The 20,279-nt window shown below is 36.6% G+C and overlaps 1 protein-coding gene across 5 annotated transcripts in view; it reads right to left on the bottom strand.

Moving 5' to 3' along the window:
- Window positions 1–20,279, bottom strand: part of AHI1 (Abelson helper integration site 1) — an 86,168-nt gene that overhangs the window by 33,282 nt on the left and 32,607 nt on the right. For all 5 annotated transcript variants that reach the window (XM_039707605.1, XM_039707609.1, XM_039707606.1 and 2 more), the window contains exon 19: window positions 12,875–12,992. In XM_039707605.1, coding sequence (XP_039563539.1) covers window positions 12,875–12,992 — 118 coding nt within the window. The remainder of the gene's footprint in view (window positions 1–12,874; window positions 12,993–20,279) is intronic.

The raw sequence follows: 20,279 nt of genomic DNA, 5'->3' as shown, positions 1-20,279 counted from the left end.
ATGAATAAGTAAGCCCTTTCTAATTAGTATCCAATTGTATAGGAAAACAAAATAATGGCCTGCAACCACTTTGGTAACAGAAATCTGAATATACTTCCTTGTAAAGAACATATGAAAACTTGAGACTAATATTGTTATCATCTGTTACAGAGGAAAATATACAGAAATGTTATGTCCAACATTAAAGCAATGCATTGGAGATCCAGCTGGACACGGATTTCAATTACACTGATTTCTCAGTTTCCTTTACCTACAAGGTCTGCAAAGCTTTTTAGAATGCAACAGCAACCTGTTACTACTTTTACAGCAGTGGAGTTTTAGAATGTTTGGGTCTTAGATGGGGGATATGCAAAAAGAAATAAGCATAGCAAATGTTTGCATTGAACATAATTAGGCAGCAATACTCCCTTCAATTTACAACAGCAGTACCTGATCTGAGGAGAGGTAAAAGAAGGCAAATCAAGACTGGCAGATTCATAAAGAGTGGCTGTGCCCAGCTTTAGGCTAAGATCACATTTCTAAAACTCTGGATTATCCTGGAGGGAACAGAATTCTCTAAAAGGTTCAATCAGGAACACAAAATGGTACAGCAGTAAGACTTTTCACTGTCTGTGGCAAGCTAAAAAGTAGAACAGTCCCATCCAGTGAATTAGTATCTTATTTGTATAGGAATTTTGCAACCAAGACTATTTGCACAGCAAATCTGAAGATGTAAACACAAATAATAATGAAAATCAAATTCTGAATGAAGAATTACTGTTTGACTAAATATTTTTTACAGTATCATGAAATACCATATAAGTGCTTAATATAATACCATACTAGCTTTTTCACATCATCACTTAGGTAGTGCCAAACTGTTAAAAACTACAGTACTTTAACATGTAAGCCTAATTATATGACCCATCCCCTCTGGTTTGACTATCAGTTGCTGCTAAAATCCCTACTGACTACGCTCATACAGCATCTCCAATAAGCCAAAACCCAGACAAAGGCAGCAAGTGCTAAGTTTCCATAATGACCAGTAAGAGGGAGGTGATTAAGGTCTGAATATTCAAGGACAGGAAATTCTTCTCCATAGCCTTTTCTAAAAGGAACCACTCATTACTATGCATTAAGAATGATACCTGAGTTTCTTTAAAACTGACTTCATTGCCAACTGCTACAAACATTTGCTTCTTCAAAAGGACCAAACAACTGAAAACCACAGAAAATTGTCTAGTAACACTCTTAAGTTTGGAAATCTCAAAGTATATGTTTAATAGCCTTATTCAGTAAACCTTCCTAGATGGTTTTTGCACACATTTACGTGCCAATTATTACCTCAAGAACTGGTGATACAGACAACCCTGGACACACCTTGTTCTCTTTGAGTGATTACTGGAACTTATTCTGAAAATTGTTTTGGTAAGAAAAGCTGATTTGCAGGAAGAATCTTAATTGAAACCACAGTTCCAACTGCTGAAGATCCTTCACATGTGTGAGCAGCAAACAAAGATGGAAGTTTCCTTTATGTTCTGTACCAGAAGACAAACAAATTTCCAATAAAGTACTGTTATCAAGATACACATGATGTAGTATGGTATAGACATGCATTAGGTGGGCACTACACCCCATATCTTGCAAGTAACAGTAGAACAACTGTATTTCTTCTTCTCTTGTTGCTGTTTTTTATGCAGAAGCAGCCAAATCAGAAGCAAATACAGTTTGGCAGAACATACATTATATTAAACTGCTGGACACAAAAGGTGAAAAGTTGCCACCAATTCATCAATATATGTATTCAGAACTTGTGTTTTAAATTTTTTCAAAAATGAAAAAATACAAGAACATGCTTGGAGGCCGTATACAAAAGAAATACCTGCTTGGTTTTAGCCAGGGCCCAGCTCACAACAGAAGTTCTTCAATCAGCACCATGCATAACCCTGTTACAACATTCTCCTGAACAAGCAGAAGAGGTGACACACCTCATGAATACCTTCTCTGTATAGAGACAGTCACCAAATAAAAACCCACTGTAAGGATAGGGTAATCATTTTTAACTACAGAGGTGAACTCTGCTTAAATGTGATTATCCATTAATGAAAACTCAAAGATGCAAGGAGTAGGAAAATGAAAGCTATTCAAGGTCTTCACCTGAAAATACAACACCTCACAAAGTGAATCTTACTATGCTCTGTAGGTGCATAGTGACAACCACAAGTTTGGAGAATGAATTCTCATGACATGTCGAATTGCTACTAGGCAATTTGTCACACCAAAAGATGCTCAACACATATTTTGAAAGAAGTTCCAATTTCATGTATGTTATTATTTGGCATATTAGCTGCAGCACTCTACTTCCTTTGACCAGTCAGGCTCTGAAAGGATTCCAGAAAGACCTGTATCAACATATGCCACTGCAACACCCTTCAGCTAATCTGTAAAAAACCCCAATCAATGAGGCACCAGAAGCTAGAATAGATAGACAGCTGGAGTAGAGATTGACAGGACAGGAAAAGGGGATGTGCTATCTAGAATCATATGGGGATGCAGTATGCTGGAGTCAATCTTTAGATGAGATAGTGAGTGTCAAATACTATCTGTTACATGGTCGAGTAAGAGCCTTCTGCAAAGGGACTGTCCAGCAAGCCAGAACAGAGCCCTGGGTCAAGTGAGCAGGGGAGACACTAAAAGAGTTTTTTTTTTAATTTGCCTGTTTCTCACTTGAATCTTTTTTCTTTGCCTGAGGAAGCAAAAACTGAAAAAACTGAACCTTAATTATGAGAGGAAAACATGAGAAAAGAACCTCTGCAATCCTGCACTGCAGACCATAAGGTTGCAAAAAACACCCAAATACAAGTTTTCAGAAGCAGAGTTTTAAGAGAATTCTAGTGCTTCATTTGAGGCCAACAAGGAATGAGTCACTGTTCCTTGCAACCTCCAGTGAGCAAGCAAGCTAACAATGAGCATGCAGGCTCCAGTGAAGCTCTCGTTTCATCTGCATCAAGGCAAGCACATGGAGGCCAGCTCTGTATGCAACAGCAAACTACTGTGTGACAGCAGCAATGTCTGACTTACACACCTATGGAAGCCCTCACCTCTCTGCACCTGCCTTCTACTTTCTTAATGCTTTCCCAAGCCACCATCCTCTGTCATTGGTTTCTACAGGACCAACATGATGGGTATCAAACTACAATGATCAAACTGCATCGGTACCACAACTACTGCAGAGCATACTACAGATCCAGATCACATACACCCAAAGTTAACTTAAAAGGTGTTATATTCACAGAATTAATCATGTCAGGGAAGTTCGCTCTCACTGAAATTGGTGCTTCACCAACAAGAGTAACAAAGTGCATGTGAATCCATGGAAATTTAATTGCTTCACACATAAAAACTATCAACAAAATAAGCAAAGGCTTTTTAAAGCAGTTGAAAAAGTATGCATGTGTACCAAAATGGAATGGATAATGTATGTTTAAAACATAGATTTTTTTTTTAATGTACTTAGGATTTGCTAACTTGTCAGAACCGGCGATGAAGTCAAAGTACTTTGGTCTCCTCTTGGGAGATAGAGCTGTCTCCCTCCTGTGCACCATGTCTGCCACTGGGGCTCTTCCACAGTCCTCCCAGCTCCTCTGGACAGGAACAGAAGGACTGATCCCTGCTTGTGTTGCTCCAATTTCCCCATTTTATTCACTCATGTTTACTGCTATACAGACAGCATCCTTGCTGATGTGAACTTTCTGCTGGACAAGAGAACTGACACTTGACTGCACAGCCCTTGGCAGAAGGACTGTTTCCCCCTCTGTGACCAGCTGAAATTTCATTCAAGCATGTTGTTGTCTCATGGCTCAACAGCCCAAAATTACAGACAAGCTCAAAGTGAAAACCGTGAACAGGACCTCTCTACTTAGGAATTAATTAGATTCAGTTGTTTTAGGATCCACATAACTGAGAAAGTAAGGGCACACTTAGGCCAAATCTCTTTTGGCAGAGACTTAGCACAGTACGACGTCACACCCTGATTTTGCAATCTATATCCATTGCTGCCAAACAGAGAGTAATGCTTCATTTAATCCACACCCTTGTATAATTTGGCTGAGAGTACTTCCTTTAGCCTGAAGGCTCAGCAGTAATTACCCTAACATACATCAATTTCAAGTAAATATAAATGGTGTTCTTTATATAAAGTTTCTGGAATCTTCAAAGATTGCTGTTATTGTGCTTTGTATTTAGTATAATTTTTAGAGAAATATTTTAATTAACTTACCTAGAAGAAATATGAGAAAGAACATATAAAAAAGGAACATATGTGTCTTTGATCTCAGTATAAACAATTTTAGCAAGTTTAACTAGAAAATATAAACTCTTCTGACATTTATAACATCTTATCAATCAGAAGAAACTGGATAAGCAACCTTTTACAATAGAAGAACTAGATTGTCATTAATGTTAATGGTTATGTCTCTGTGTCTTTACTATTCTATTGGAACATTTTTGTGGTTAGATGAATCTATTTATACAACTTATGTTTTCAAATTAAAAAATAATTTTTACTATTAATTTTTTAAATGTAAACACCCAGCTCTTCTACTGTAAGACAAGGTCCTGTATTTGTGCCTTGAGCCAGAACTCTGACACTGTCCAGTGATGTGGGCAGCACAGCAGGGTCACAGAGCTCTGAGGAAGTTCCTTCCCCTGCAGAATAGCCTGAGCTGCCTCTAAGCCATGATGAAGGCACAGGTGTATCCTGACACTCTTAATTTTTATTTACTGCCAAAGTCAGCTGTAAGCTGGAACATCATGAGCCTTTTAAATCCATTTGCACTGAAGAAACTGAGTCACACCTACTTCAAAATGTAAATGGTATAGCCAAATAAGTTATAAAAGAAGGAGGTATACAAAAATAACAAACATCTTGTGATAGATGTTCCTATTGCTTTATAGGAACACTAACTTTGAAAAAATTTCAGTTTTTCCATAGCGTTATAAGCAAATAATAACAAAAAAAGGTTTATTTTCTTTCTGTCTTCTCTTACACATTTCCCTTAAGTCAAAGTGAGAGATATGAACATCTTAAAATGAATGATCATTTTCCCCAGGGGAGTTCCCATTCAAATTAACAGACATATATAAAAAAGCACTTTAGACTTAATGTTCTTCTGCTTATGGTAAAAATACTTTAAGCAAATATCAGTATAATTACATCAGTTGACACTTGCTGAAAGCTGCTCTGTGGTGTTGAGCTGGTGATTTCTCTCTACTGAGTTCTCCTACCATCTTTTAAAAAATAAAGAGAAAATCTGCTAACTGGATCTAAAACTTAATTCATTATAATAAATTCTCAGTGACTATGCAGTAATCTTTAGTTAAAACAAAGGCTTATAATGACTGTAAAGGTATATTTATCTTTGGTTAACAGAAGGAAAAAAATCACACAACAGAATAATATGCTCAAAAACCAAGAGACTAAAATAAGTCATGTTTACTCACTTAGAAAGTGCTAGTGTTCTGCATTATTGCTATAATTATTGCTATTTATTATTACCAAGTTAATGTTGGGGATGTTTAAATAATTCAGTTTCCGAAAGAAAGAAAACACACCAACTTGATCCAGCCACAGAGTTCAAATCAATTACATCCCCCAAATTACAGAAAATGTGAGAATTCTTCAAAGTAACAGTAAGATATTTCTTGCAATAACAGGAAGCAACGTGCATTTCTACATTTAGGAATGTAAAAGAAAATACTAAGCAAAATTCTTAATTTTTTGGCATCAGTGTCTCACTAGAATAATTAAATGAAAAGGATCACATTTAAAAAAATCCATCCCCATAAAAAATATAAGAACAGTTCTCTTGAGAATTTTTTAAGTCTCAATTTCTGAAAAGTGTGTCAGGCAGAATTAGTTCTTCAGATATGTGACAGAGCAGGAAGACAGCAAACTGTGTAAGACCATAAAAAAAACCTGCGAAGTGAGAGTACTAGACACTTATTTCTTTCATCTTGATGCACATTCCCCTTTTTCAAACACATGACATAATCTACTAGCAGCAGATTGCAGCTTGCAGGAAGCTAACCACTCCACAAGCATTTATTCTCATGTATCACTTCCTATGTTGGCAGCACCTCTATAGCACATACTGAAAGTGCTCTGCACTTCTGTCCAGTTCCAGACTCCATGGGTAGCAGACTGCTAATCAAATCATATTTTGCCCACTGGACTGCCTGATCACACCAAGGCTATAAGGAATATCCCTTACTGAAGGGGGAACTTGCATTTCTTCCTCTGTAGAAGAAGGAAGGATAAGAATAGTAACACGAATAAACAGAAAAGATAAACAGTTCAGGCAAATAATGAAAAGACTACTAAACTATTTTGCACAGGCCTCATAACATCACTTCATTATTTTCTCAATCAATAACAAAAAAAAAAGGCCAGCAGACTCATCAACACTAAGGAAATTTAGAAACTTTGTGAAATTATTATACATTACCTATTTCCCTTTTGTAATTTTTTTCCTAAATAAAATAAAATTAGTTTTGTATCATTACCTACAGCAGATTGTACTACACTCAAACCACTTCTAACTAATAGTGTGGGTTCTGAACCTATCTTTTAGGTGTGTATTTGGTTCTCTTCACCATAACATGTTTCTGCCCCAATTTTAAGAAGATGTGGGAATAAAAAGAAAAATGTCAATGGAACTTAGACATTATGCCAAATTGCTACACCATTTCCATAGCTCTGATCTGTGCAGCCCTGCAGGCTTAATTGCTTTCACCACCACAGCAAATCTAAATGAAGCTGCTGGGTGAGCTAATGAGGCAGCATACATTACAATTCAATAGGGAAACGATATACCCAATATTCTTTCAAAACAAAATTGAGTTCTTTTCTTATGTTGATATTCTTGGCAAGAAGTCTTTTACACACACTTTAGAGATTCTCTTAAGAAGTGGATAGGAAGACATTTTACTCCTATGTTAAAATACGATTTTTTACAATACAGTATTAACACTAATATGCTAGGATTAAAAAAAAAATATATATGTATTCAGTGTGCCATTCAATTTACCTGCATGGATGGGATCCCAGTAACAGATTTCTCCAATGGGCACTCCCACTGGCACTCCCTCTAAATAAAAAATATTCCCCCACCCAAGGTCAAAATTACGTATTTTCAGCACAGTAGTGCAGGGAAGATGGCAATGCTGCCACCTGTACCACATGGCTTCTTTTAGTCATCTCATGTCTTTCAATCACCTCTTTCAAGAGATACTACATATACTGCATTTCATCTTATACTTGGACTATATAGTACACATACATGCACTCTTCAGTTAATATAAACTCTGTTGCTTTTTAGTATCTCTTTGGAATATTTTGTTGATGATTATTCTGAAATTAGAAAAAAATAAGTAATTAGAATAATGAAATTTAATTAAATTGTTCATTTGATACATGTACAATTACAGTTTGTGTAAGTCTTCTTTCCCCTAAGAGTTTCTCAGGAAGAGACAAAAAGAGTAAGGCCACACTGAACAAGCTTTCTGCAGACATTCTTCCTTGAGTGGCACAACATTGTGTGAAAGGCATATACACACCAAAAAACCCAAACAAGTCCATTCAATTCCTTCAAGGCTATTGCAGTACCAAAGGATAGATATTACAGAACTGGGGAGAAAGTATGAAATATACTGGGAGGGGGAAAAAAATAAATGATTGATTTAACGTAAATATCAGACTGCAACTTTTGACATGTATTTCTGCAGCACCTCTGCACAACGTGAATTTTGCTAGTTAGTATAGCAAAATTGTATCTCCTTTTTCTGATTCTAAAAAAAACCCCAAGAATAAAAATGGTATTTTAAGAACATTTAACTGATGCATTAATATTTCTGATATCTCTGATGTAGAAATCTATTTCACCATTTGCTTGAGACTGAAAGAAGCAGTTTTAAATAGTCTATCAAATGTAACCGAGGACTTAAATATGAAATCAGTTTTGTTAATTTTTTTAGAGAGCAATAAAGACTGCTTTGAAGCTTTCCCTTTATATAAGTGGAAAACACCTTTGACTGTCAGTTGTGTTAATGGAGAGAAAATTTCTAATTGTTCTCAACCCTGCCAAAATGTTTTTTGTTTTTGAGATTTTCTTTAAAGATACAAGAACCATCACGTTTCTAGCACATACGTAATTAATTTTTAAGAGCAAGTTTAATTAACTGGTTTTATTGAAGTCCAAATTTCACTGAACAGATCTGTGTAGTATTTATAGTCAAATTTCAATCTCCCAGATAATTAACAATTAGGGTCACTGTTAATTACAATGACTTGAAACCTAAAACTTATTTTAGAAAGCATGTCCTGAACATAATGGTAGTTACTGCACAATCACTGTTGAATAAAGCCCAAAGATGCCAGATATTTCTTTCATGGCATGCCACAGACCTCCAAAACAGTGTCTCATAGGAAGGTGATTTCACTGTCCAAAGATGCTCACAGTCTTAAGGAGGAAAGGCAAACAAAACCAGAGGGGATTTTAAAGTCTGTCAGCCAGAATGAGCAATTGAAAATTTGGAGTTTTTGCTACTTCCCTATTTGTTAAAAAAATAACAACTAGGAAATGGGTCATCCTGGAAGAAGTTATGAAAGAGGAGCATATGAGAAGAAAGAGACAGGAATGTTTAAGACAAAATTCTGGATAATGCTACAGTGCAGTGCTGCAGAACAGCATTGCAGGCCAGGTATGATAAAACCAGCACTAAGCATGAGTGTAGCCAGAGCTATACAGCACAGGCAAGGTAAAACCTCAATTCTGACTATCAAAGACAGACCTTAATCAAATTGTGTTACCCAGGAAGGAGAAAAAAAAAAAAGAAAAAAGAAAAAAAAAGGAAAGCAAAGGAAGAAGAAAAGAAGTTCAGCAACCTTAAATATTACATACCTTTAGGGACAGACTTCTTATAGTACTAAACACCCATAAGACTTTGTGAATCTAAACTACAAATGTAAAACTCAAAGGAGATTACTTTCTCCAAAGACAAACATCTAGCAAACTTTTCAAACTACTGACATTGTTATGAGCACAGCTACAGCTATACTGAGGCAGACACAAAAATTATCCTGATGTGGTAAAATGAGTCACAATCCTGATGAAATATTTCAGCAAACAGGCTACTATGACAGACAGTAAGAAAACCTAAGTTCCATGCCTTTCCCTCAAATTTGAAACAATCTTTGTGAGAGGAAGGCACACAACAGAGATTTTTCTTTAATTAATTCTGTTAAATTTGATGAAATGTCTCTAATGAAGTGCTTTATACATAACACATAAAAATAAGTGGATCCATGTATTGTACCTGCTTTGTGGTTCTTATTTGCTAATTACTATTTGACAAAATGCATTATGTTTTTCTAGTAATTCTAACTATGCTCTTGACCAAACTATCTCTTGCACAGACCTGCACAGAATCAACAGGAAAGCAGTAGGTGTTGTTAACCTTGAATTTGGCAAGACTTTCAACACTGTCCCCCACGACATTCCCACAGGCAAACAGCTCAAGTGCGCACTGTGTAAAATAGACAGTGCAGCAAACTGCAAGTTGGCTGAGCTGGAGAGTATAGAGGTTTGGAACCACCCACATGAAATCTAGCTGGAGACTTTAGACCAGTGGTACACGCCACAGGTTGATACTGGTGTCCACACTTGAACTTTTCCATTAATGACCTGGATGATAGGACTGAGTGCACCCTCAATGAATTTGCAGATGATAAAAATCTGGGAGGAGGAGCTGATACAGCAGAGGAACATGCTGCCATTCAGAGGTGCCCTGACAAGGCACACAAACAGGCCAACAAGAACCTGTTGAAATTCAGCCAGGGGAAAGGCCAAGTCCTGAACTAGGGGAGAAATAATCCCATGTACCAAAGCAGACTGAAATACACAAAATATAATTTAAAGATAATTAAAAATCCTTTCCTGTGAGAACAATCAAATATTGTAACAGATTGTCCAGAGATGTTCTGGAGTCTCCACCCTCAGAGATTCAAAACCCAAATGGATACAGTCCTGAGTTCTAGGCGAATCTGCTTTAAGGGTTGGGTTCCATGGTCAATAATATCATGATCTTGTCTTTACTCCTCTCACATAAAGAATATTCTGTCATTGAGAAAGATACTGAAGCTCTCTATCAGATGATTAAACAATTAATTACTTAATTTAGAGCAAAATGGTTGGAAACAAAGGCAGTCCTGCCTCGGCATCCATGAGCTAACTGATCTTGAGGGAAGTGGGGAAATAGCAGAATAAGACTGGGGCTTCGTTAAAGCCTATAAATCTGTGAAATTATGCACTTGAAGAAAAGCCAAAACACATGATATGTCAGGGTATACAGAACCTATTTATCAAAATGAACACACATATTTAAAATCATAGCAGTGAAACTTACTTTCATTTGAAGTATAATATTAGAAAGCCACAAACAGCTAATTCTGCAAATGTACCTGGATAGGACAAGATTTAAACATCAGGAAAGATCTGCTGTGTTACTGCTACTGCCCATACAGCACATAGATGGAAACACTGTTTTTCCACTGTTTCCTACCTCAGGCAAGACTGAGACAATTAAACCCTATTTTAAAAAGAAAGGGCTGCATATATTCAGGGTGCTACACTGCTCATACTACAACGTATCAGCTACCACCTTACCAAACTATTAGAGCATGCACATACACCTGTTACATGGTTAAATATACTGCTAACAGAGATTTACACATGTAAATGGAGATTCTGCATTTTGCTTTAAGAAGCAGTAAATGCACAGTAAAAGGTGACAGAATGAAGTATCAACATAACCTTCAGGAATATGTAACCATCTGCTGGATCTCTAGTACAGGCCATTGTTAACAATGCAACGTCCCCATTAACATAAGTACAAAATGAAAATATATTTTGTAGTTTACACATGTAAATGGGGATTCTGCATTTTGCTTTAAGAAGCACTAAATGCACAGTAAAAGGTGACAGAACTGAAGTATCAACATAACCTTCAGGAATATGTAACCATCTGCTGGATCTCTAGTACAGGCCATTGTTAACAATGCAACGTCCCCATTAACATAAGTACAAAATGAAAATATATTTTGTATATAAAGCCAACACAGAAAATAAAGGTTCTGTCCTCACAGCACAATCAATAAATCAATAGAAACATTTAAGTACAGATTTTCTATTATTCAAAAGTAAAGTTTATCTGGCAGTTAGGCACTACAAACACCAGCACTTAGTATATAACCAATGGGGAATGATGAAATAAATAAGTAAATCTTTTTCATGTTTCACTGAAAACAAGTCTACCACAATAGAACAACTTGGAGGCCCACAAAATGACAGAGAAGTAATCCACAATTTTAAAACATTTTCTTACAGAAAAATCTATTTCAATTGTGGCCCATTAGTATTTTTATGGTTCCCTTCCCTTAAAAAAATTCCTGTTCTCATGCCTTCTTCTTTACTATATTTCTTGTTTTACGACGCTTTCCTTGTATAAATACTTTCCTGTATACCTGTGGATCATTTTGGAAGTATTGGTCAGCTTTGGAAACAAAAACACAGAGTGTTCATACACAGCTGTAACATACACCTATGTTCACTCATGCTATTTGGAAGTCTCCATCAACACTTTTATCTGTGCTTCTGCATAAAGTAAAATTAAAGAAAATAAAATTCCTTGGTTTGAGCAATACTAGGAATAGCCATGTAGAACAACTTAAAATCATATGTTAATGTTCTTTAAAGGGTTAGTCCACTTACTTTAAGTATTCACAATATGTAAGCATATGCATTCTACTGCCTCTGTAAGATTTACACACTGTGGAAATAACGTGCATCCGCTGAGCAACAGATGAATACTATTATGGCTCCAAGCTCTTTTGTTTAGGTAGAAAATAAAAAGACTGAAGTTAATTGGTGTATGGCCATTTGCATTGTGAATTAGTGACTAAGAGTGATTCTGAGACCAGTGGTCTGTCTTTTAGACCATGCTAAGGACCATTTCCCCAGCTGCTCAGAAAAAGTAATCATAACTTCATTTGCGAAAAAAATTGCCTGCCTTTAGGAGATAATTCTGTATAATTATAGAGATTATTCCTATCTTTACTATCTACATTTTAAATCTCTATTACGTGTTTTTATTTCATTATATATTCCACCCTCCCTCTGGAATTCTTTTTACTCTTCTCAAGGATACAAAACAAAAACACTTTGAAATTGAGGTGCCAATTTTCTGTCTTATTTTACAGGTGCCCAGAAAAAAATGGCATGAAACTATAAATTTTATTATTAAATACTGTGATTATCAATGAAACAGATATTATTAGCAAAGTAAGCATCACAAATGTACGTAATTGCATTACTTTTTTCTCAGAATCTTTCAATACAAAGTATCTTTAGGGAAAAAAAATCTAAAAATAGATTAAAAAAAACTGCAAATAGACTATCAAGCACTATCAAGCACTAAGGTTCTGTAGCAGTGTATATGCTTTCAAATTCTATTATTTTTGAATGCCCATGTTTAAGATGCTTCAGTAAGCATAAAAATATTACCAAAATATTACATTAAGAAAAGCTGGCAATCTCATCCTCTTCTATGAACTTACAGCACTAATAAATAGGTGTACAGCTTAAAGAAAGAAAAATTTTACGAAGAAACAGCATTGGACTGTATCCCACTGGACTTCAAAAACAATATCACATATAACAAAACTGGGTTAGTCCTTGAAAGAGCTGCACAGCAAAATTTTAAAAGGCAGAAAATAAAAAAATCCTCATCGAAGTTATCACCCCTTCCCTACAAAGAGTGAAGAAACAAAGAAACTTACCACTTTCAGCAGTGAAAGAATACAGAGGATTCAGTGGAATACCCAGAGCACCCGGCAGTCTTAGCCTGGAGTGTGGTGACAGAGATGATGGTGCAGGAAGCAAGAGATTTGAGTTTGCCTGTAATAGGAAGACAAACCAGAAAGTGAAGTGTAATTTCCTGGGTCACTTACTGACATAATAGCTAGAAGAGAAATATTTGTTTACTGTAAATAACTATTAAATTCCAGGGAAAAAATTAAAACTCAAGTTGATGACGACTAACAACTTCAATATTTTTTTTTTCTTAGTATTTGGAGATACAGACTAGGAAAAATTACTGGCACAGCAATAAATGGAATTGTGTGCTTATATATGGACACTAACTGTCAAGCAGTGCAAACAATGAAACAAAACTGTCTGAACCAGCATTTTGTTGCATCTTTGTGTATAAGAATAGGAAGACATGCATATGCTCATAAACTTATAAATATATTGAAATAATTTCTCTTTTTTTTTTGAGTACTCAAACTACACTACATCCATGAAGAGATACTTAGCACTACAGGAAAATAAAAAATTTAAACCAATCCTAGCACAGAACTGATTTCTGTAAAAAAATAAACACTAAAATCCCAGGCACTTCCTACTTGTAAATTACACATAATATAGCTCCAGTTCTAATCTCCATAGCAACAAAGATAATGTAGTTAAAATCTGTTTTCCTATAGACTTTCTTGATATATATATAGTGTTATTAAAAAGCAAAAGCCCTTCCCAAATTTTATTCTTGCCATATTATCCAATACAGTCAATGAAAAAAAATTTAATGATCTTAAGTTTCTGGTTGATCCAATTGAGAATTTTATTGGTTGTTAAGTATTTTTTCACTGCCTTAATACACCAAAGCCAAAGCAGAAGAAAAACAGGACTTAAATAAAATATTTGCAACTTTCCTCAAGCAAGATATTAGTATGCTAAAATTCTTGAGAGTTATTCACATAAGATAACATAATTCTTGACCCTTTCAAAAGTCAAGCCTATTTCATCATATAGAATAAAAGCATATGGTCACTCAATCCAACTAAAATCTCCCAATCAGCAGAGCACTACCTTTGGCCCCAGTAAACTCTAGATGAGAACTTTAAACTTCAGTGATGGGCCAGTGATATTTTGCAAATTTTCAAACTACTGGCTGGTAAATTCTGTTTAAAGAAAGTTCAACCAAAGTGAATCGGTGATTGTCTCCTATCTCAAAAGTGAAATATTTTATAGAACTCTAATTTCTGCAATTCAATAAAGATTATTCAATTCAATATTTGGGTATTGGCAGGTGTACTGAAATGCAGGTAATAAAGCATAAAAATGTGTGTTGAATTACTTGACTGGGCCAGAGGGTATCTGCCACCAACTGCTCTGCACCACTACACCTGAGCTTCATCTTAATGTGTCTGGTTTTTGTGCAGGAATATGGATTTAATTCTAATGTGGAAAGTTTATAGCAAATATTATCTTTGACTAACAAGGAATCTTGCAGCAAAAGTGCACAATTGTAATGACTATACTCCAAAGCTGACAGAAAGAAAAGTAAGACAGAAAATCAGATTAATCATTGAACATAATTTTTAAAAAGCATGAAACCTACTAGATTTTACTACAGTGTACAAATTTAATGAATGCTAGTAAACAGTAGCTGGGAAATGTAATCAGAATGGAGGCCTTCTGAACAACTGCAACAATAAATCAATCTGCTTTTCTTACATTTACATATGCAAGCAAGTAAGCTTCAATAATATAAAGTTTTCTCTGATACAAAAGAATGGTGGAAAGCCATCAGCTTACATATTTACTCAAACACAGAAAAAATAATCTGTTCTGCAAATGTTTTGATCTCAGCTTCCCAGTGTTTCATTTCTTCTTTAATCTACTGTAAACTCTAGGGAGAGCCTTTTTCCCTAGATAAATGAGATCTCCCCTTTGCATGAATTTCTTGCTAAGTGCACACTACACCACAAGACAAACAGAAGCTTTCCAGTCAAATACTTTAATGGAAGTCTCTTTCAAATTTGCTATCAAAAATTAGATTTCAGATAACACCAGGAAATGAAGACAGGTTGAATATACTGGCCTTTGGAAATCAAGCTAAACAGGACAGAACAAACTATTGAAAACTAACACTTAATAGATGCTTCCCTACCTCATCCTGGAAAGAATTATGAAGGTAAGCTTGTCTTGATTCTGGTCCTGGAACAAATTATATAAGGGATTTGGAACTCTGTGTAAGTTATTCCTGTACAACACTTAATTCACTTCTCTTTATTTTCCTGCTGTATTATGCAAACACTCTCACAATACATGCCAAATAACACACTTTGAAATCAAATGCAACAAGACACACAGAAGAGAGGACTGAATGTGCAGTCTCGAGGATTTAAGAAAATCACCTGTTCTAAAATGCAGTCTAATTTCCATTAGAATACTTCCTTCCTGTTCAAGATCTTAAAAACAAGATGAAAACCTTTTTAATAAAATATATTAAAAATTAAGTTTTAAGTAGGCTTACAGGAAGTGATTCATTCCTCCCCTTGATGGTAGTGAAGATGAATTCAGGTGAGCTATAAAAGACTGCCCATCCAAAGCAGAGACAAAACCAGAGTTTTAATGACCTTTCTGCCACTAGCTCTTATGTATTATTTAAATCTCTGAGAGGCCCAAGGAGGGAAAAAAAGGCACAACGTTGTAACAGAAATGGGAAGCACTCAGCTAATGAGTGAGGAATTATGATTCCAGTACAACTGCTTCCAGGTGAAGTAAACTATTCTATGAAAAATAATTAATGCTCCTACAACAGGCAGACATAAGACTATTCACAAAACAAAATTACTTTTTTTTTTTAATGCCTGCTGTGGGAAATCGTTACTAAATACCATTACAACAATAAGCAAAGTTGGCTAAGAGAGCCAACCATGAATTTACTTATTTTTCACAAGAGACTCTGCTTTCTTCATGCACAAACCACAGCTTTATCAAGGACAGAGTTTACTACTACTGTGAATTGAGTAAAACTAAGAGTTAAAACATTCTTATCATTTCCATCACAATAAAGATACCTACATATTTTTTGCCAGTCTTAAAAAAATATGATTTGCATTTTCTTTTCTGTGTTAGGGCAGCTCTGTGCAAATTATGCAAATACACACTTTCAGTGAAACTGGTTTTCACATTAAAAGCGAATTGCATGAGACAAAAAATAGAATGGTCTAAGACTTGACAAGGAGGCAAAAGCATATCTTGAGAGATAAAGCAGCCAACATGTAATTGATTCCAAGACTAGTACTAGAGTATTTACAGATGCTGTTTGTAAGGGCTACAAAGGGGTCAGACATTGAAAAACCAAATTTCAGATCTAGAATACTACATCTTCAAAGAAAGCTCTTCTCTCCCTCCCTACACAACATATATCATGCCCTTGTTAGGGATAGTTTTAAACTGGTTTTTTACTGCTAGATGGAAGGGAAATTAAAAAAAAAAAACAAAAACATAAATAGTAATTGAATGAAAAACTCTTGAGAGCACTTCCAAGAGCCAGAGATGAATTAAATGTTTTCCTATCAGAAACCTCCATTAACAGAACCACACATTAGTATTAGTTTCTTGAGGTAGAGATAAATAATAACTGCTTCCAAGATTCACTACTCTGTAATTTCTCTATGTGGTACAGAAGCTAACTCTGCATTCTGGTTTCATACAAAAATTAATTTTTACCTTTTGTATCAAAAGGTCTTAGCTTTTGTGAATTGCTAAAGCTTTAGCACAATAGTCAACTCCTGGGTCTAATTTCTGGGTTAAGAATGGCACTGCTGCAGAAGAGAAGAAGCTTAATCTATCTATAATTTGTTAAGGTTCATGTTCAGGCAAAAAGAAGAAAAATAAACAAAAAAAATTATTGGTTCTAACAGGAACTGGAAAGGGGGCATGGGTCATAAGACAAAGAACCCAAGCTTATACAGGATCAAAGTATTTTCTACCTAGCCTAACCTAAACTTTAATATATTGACATCACATTTTCCAATCCTGTATCTAAGTCACAGAACTCTAAACTCTACACTTTAAAGTTAGTTTTAAGTCCAGTAGCCATGCTGTTAAGTTGACACATGTTAAAACCAGAGCCTCCCACCTTGGCAGATTTGCTGCTTGTGTGTTTCAGCACCTTTGTCTCATAAAACATGACTCCAGGTGTGACCGTAGGCCAGGTCTACAAGGTATGCTGCCACCATGCCTGTCCCAACATGGCATTTCCTATGTGTCTGTGACAAGGGCATGCAAACATGACCCAAAGACCAGGATTACTCTTCACTGGGGCTGCCTCACCTTGAGTGCCTTGTGCAGTTTCGGGTGCCACAACATAAGAAAGACATTAAATTATTAGAGAGTGTCCAAAGAACAGAAACAGAGATGGTGAAGGGCTGGGAGGAGAAGCTGCGTCAGGAGTGGCTGAGGGCACTTGGTCTATTCAGCCTGAGAAGGGGAGACTGAGGGGAGACCTCAGTGCAGTTACAGCTTCCTCATGAGCGGAAGAGAAGGGGCAGACACTGCACTCTGTGGTGACCAGTGACAGGGCCCAAGGGAATGGCCTGAAGTTGTGTCAGGGGAAGTTTAGGTTGAATTATCAGGAAAATTTTTTCACTCAGAGAGTGGTTGGGCACTGGAAAAGGCTCCCCAAGGAAGTGGTCACAGCACCAGCCTGACAGAGTTCAAGAAGTGTTTGAACACCTCGGGCACATGGTGTGACTCGGGGCTGGTGCTGTGCAGTGCCAGGAGCGGGACTTGATCTCTGGGGGCTCCTTCCAATTCAACATATTCCATGGGTCTGTGAAATACATATAAGGTAACACCTGTGTTCTCATCTGGATTTTTAATGCTCCAACTCGACCACAGGGCAGCAAGCCACCCTACATGTGGTTTCCTAAAGTCGACTTTCTCCATTTCGCTTGTCTGTTCCCAGAAATATTAACACATTCTCACACATGTGGCTGAGTGGCAACTTTTAAGAGTTCTACTTTGACAAACACTTTAGCAAACCATTCATCTGAGTGTGCATTCTAATAAGCCTTCCACTTACATACACGTGTCATTTTTCATATGAGAAAGGGAATTGCATACACATTAAAAACTAATTCCCAATTACAAATTAGTAGCAATTTTAATGTTGTATATTTTACTCTTGGGCTGTCCAAAATGTGATAAATCAGGCAAGCAGTACTGCAGCCACACGCAAAAAATTATCCCATGCCTGCTTGAAATGTATTTACCACTGTCCCCTGAGTCTCATGTTGGATCACTGAAAAGAGTAGCATCAAGACTCCTTTCAAAGAAATCTCCTCCCCCATATTCCAGTGGTTCATAAAGTCCTGCAAGGAAGCGCTCTCAGTGTTTATAATCACTACTGCTATGTGACAGATATCATCAAACTGGATGTGCATTCTTTCAATCACCATCCTATTCTGTTTGGAAACTCACACAGGGAGAAGACTCAGATGAACTTTTTGACATCTCCCACATCAGTAGAGGGCTTGGAGGATGCTGTCAAAAACACTGATCATTCTTCTGTTCACAGTGGACTTACTCATCCCAAACTAGTCAATGTAAATCTAGGGTTACAAAACTCCAGTAGCTGAAAGTTATTCTTTCAAACACAGTTGTAGGCTTATCTATTTGATCTAGTCACACAGTAACATGGAACTTGTAGATGCTTCTGCTAAAGCATCTACAGATTTGTCTTCCACAGTCCAGAAGCACTGGTTCATCAGGGAGTATATAGATGCAATGATAAAGGTCCTCATAAATTCTCGACCCCATCTCTTTCTTCATATGGCCAGACATCCAGAACAGTAAAAATTTATCCTGGAGTATCTTCCTGGAATACTTGTCCCAGACATAAGGCTACATGCTCCATTCTATCCATGTTGTGCCTTTCTCTGATAAACAACTTGACAACACCAGCACTCACTTTGTAGGTGAGCAAAACAGAATGAGCAGAAAGTAGAAACAAGGTTTGTTTCCTTGTGTCAGGCCACATGTAATTGGAAGGTAGAAGCAGCATACTACTGTTATCCATGAGAGCTACCATGTGGTGTTTCATGAAGGGGTTCATTGGGAGTTCACAGTTCAGAAATCTGTGGTTTGTGTGAAGGTCAGTGGCACAGCTTTCCTCCAGACAGTTTCAAAGTTCAGGCCTAATGGGGATGCCAAAGCCAAGGAACCAGACTAAATCTAATCCAAAGTAAAACCCCTAAAGCATGATGACGATGACAGTAGTTACAGCAACCCCAGCAACAACCACTTTCATCTACTCATCTGTTTCTTTTGTGATTCACTACTTATTAATGCAGACAAAACCTAAAATTACATTAAAAAAAACTACATGCACTCAAAAGTACTTCAAAATGAAAAACAGCAAATGCAAACTAAAATGTGGTTAATGTCATTGTGAAAAGTAATTATAACTTCACAGTGCTATTCAGGAACATTCTGCATCCTTGTTGCATGCAAAATTGTCTCAAGTTGGGGAATTTAACTTAATTAAATTTATTGCCAATTACAAAAGCTTTAATTACCGATTTGAGTATTGAGAAACAAGACAAATAGTTAAATACCCAACCAAAGAAAACACTTTTCATCCCTCTTTGTCTCCACTTCAGGCACCTCTTTTTTCTCCTTTCTAATCCCCAGTCTCCTTGATTTTGCCATTACATAACACTCAGTCCCTTTGGAAAGGCAATGGAAGGGTGGGGCAGAAGAGTAAGACGAGTGCATAGTACTTGCTCTTTTTGACTCTTTTTTTCTTGCTCTTTTCAACTGCTTTAGTATGGATCCTCCACCAGACAACATCCTTTGGGACTGTACCTTTCCAGCATGGATTAGTCCATTGTTTGCAACACGTTCAGAGATGTACCATCATCTGTGTTTTCTTTTGCATGTCCTCATGTATCTCCCGTCTTTCCCTTCAAGCCCACTCTGTTCTTTCCCTCTGTTATTTCTGTGTTGTTTTGTGTCTCTTGCATCATCTTCCTGCCTCCTTCTGTGTCTTCTTTTACATCTCCTCATTTTACATGACTCCTCACATCCCTCCTCCTGTATTTTTACTTGTGCCCCCTGACACGTTTTCCTTTGCATTTCTCCTCTGTGGTGTTTCCTGTCTCTAGCAGATTCTGACATTTCTTAAGTTTGTTTTCTCAGAGATGCCATATTCTGTTTGGTTCCAGTTTCAGTTGTGCAGTGGGTCCACACTGCTCTTCAATGAGCTCACTTTAAACAGCTGTGCCCAGCACAGGACATACTCTCCTCCCTGCCCTGCAGCTCCCCAAAACCCCTAGCATGTATGCCACATACAGTTTTTAAGTTTTTATCTCCACCATAATGATCTAT

This window comes from Passer montanus, unplaced genomic scaffold, assembly GCF_014805655.1.
Source record: "Passer montanus isolate IOZ18808 unplaced genomic scaffold, ASM1480565v1 scaffold2, whole genome shotgun sequence".
Taxonomy (NCBI): Eukaryota; Metazoa; Chordata; class Aves; order Passeriformes; family Passeridae; genus Passer; species Passer montanus.
Note: the sequence above shows the minus strand (reverse complement) of the source record. Positions and strands in the feature narration are given on the sequence as shown.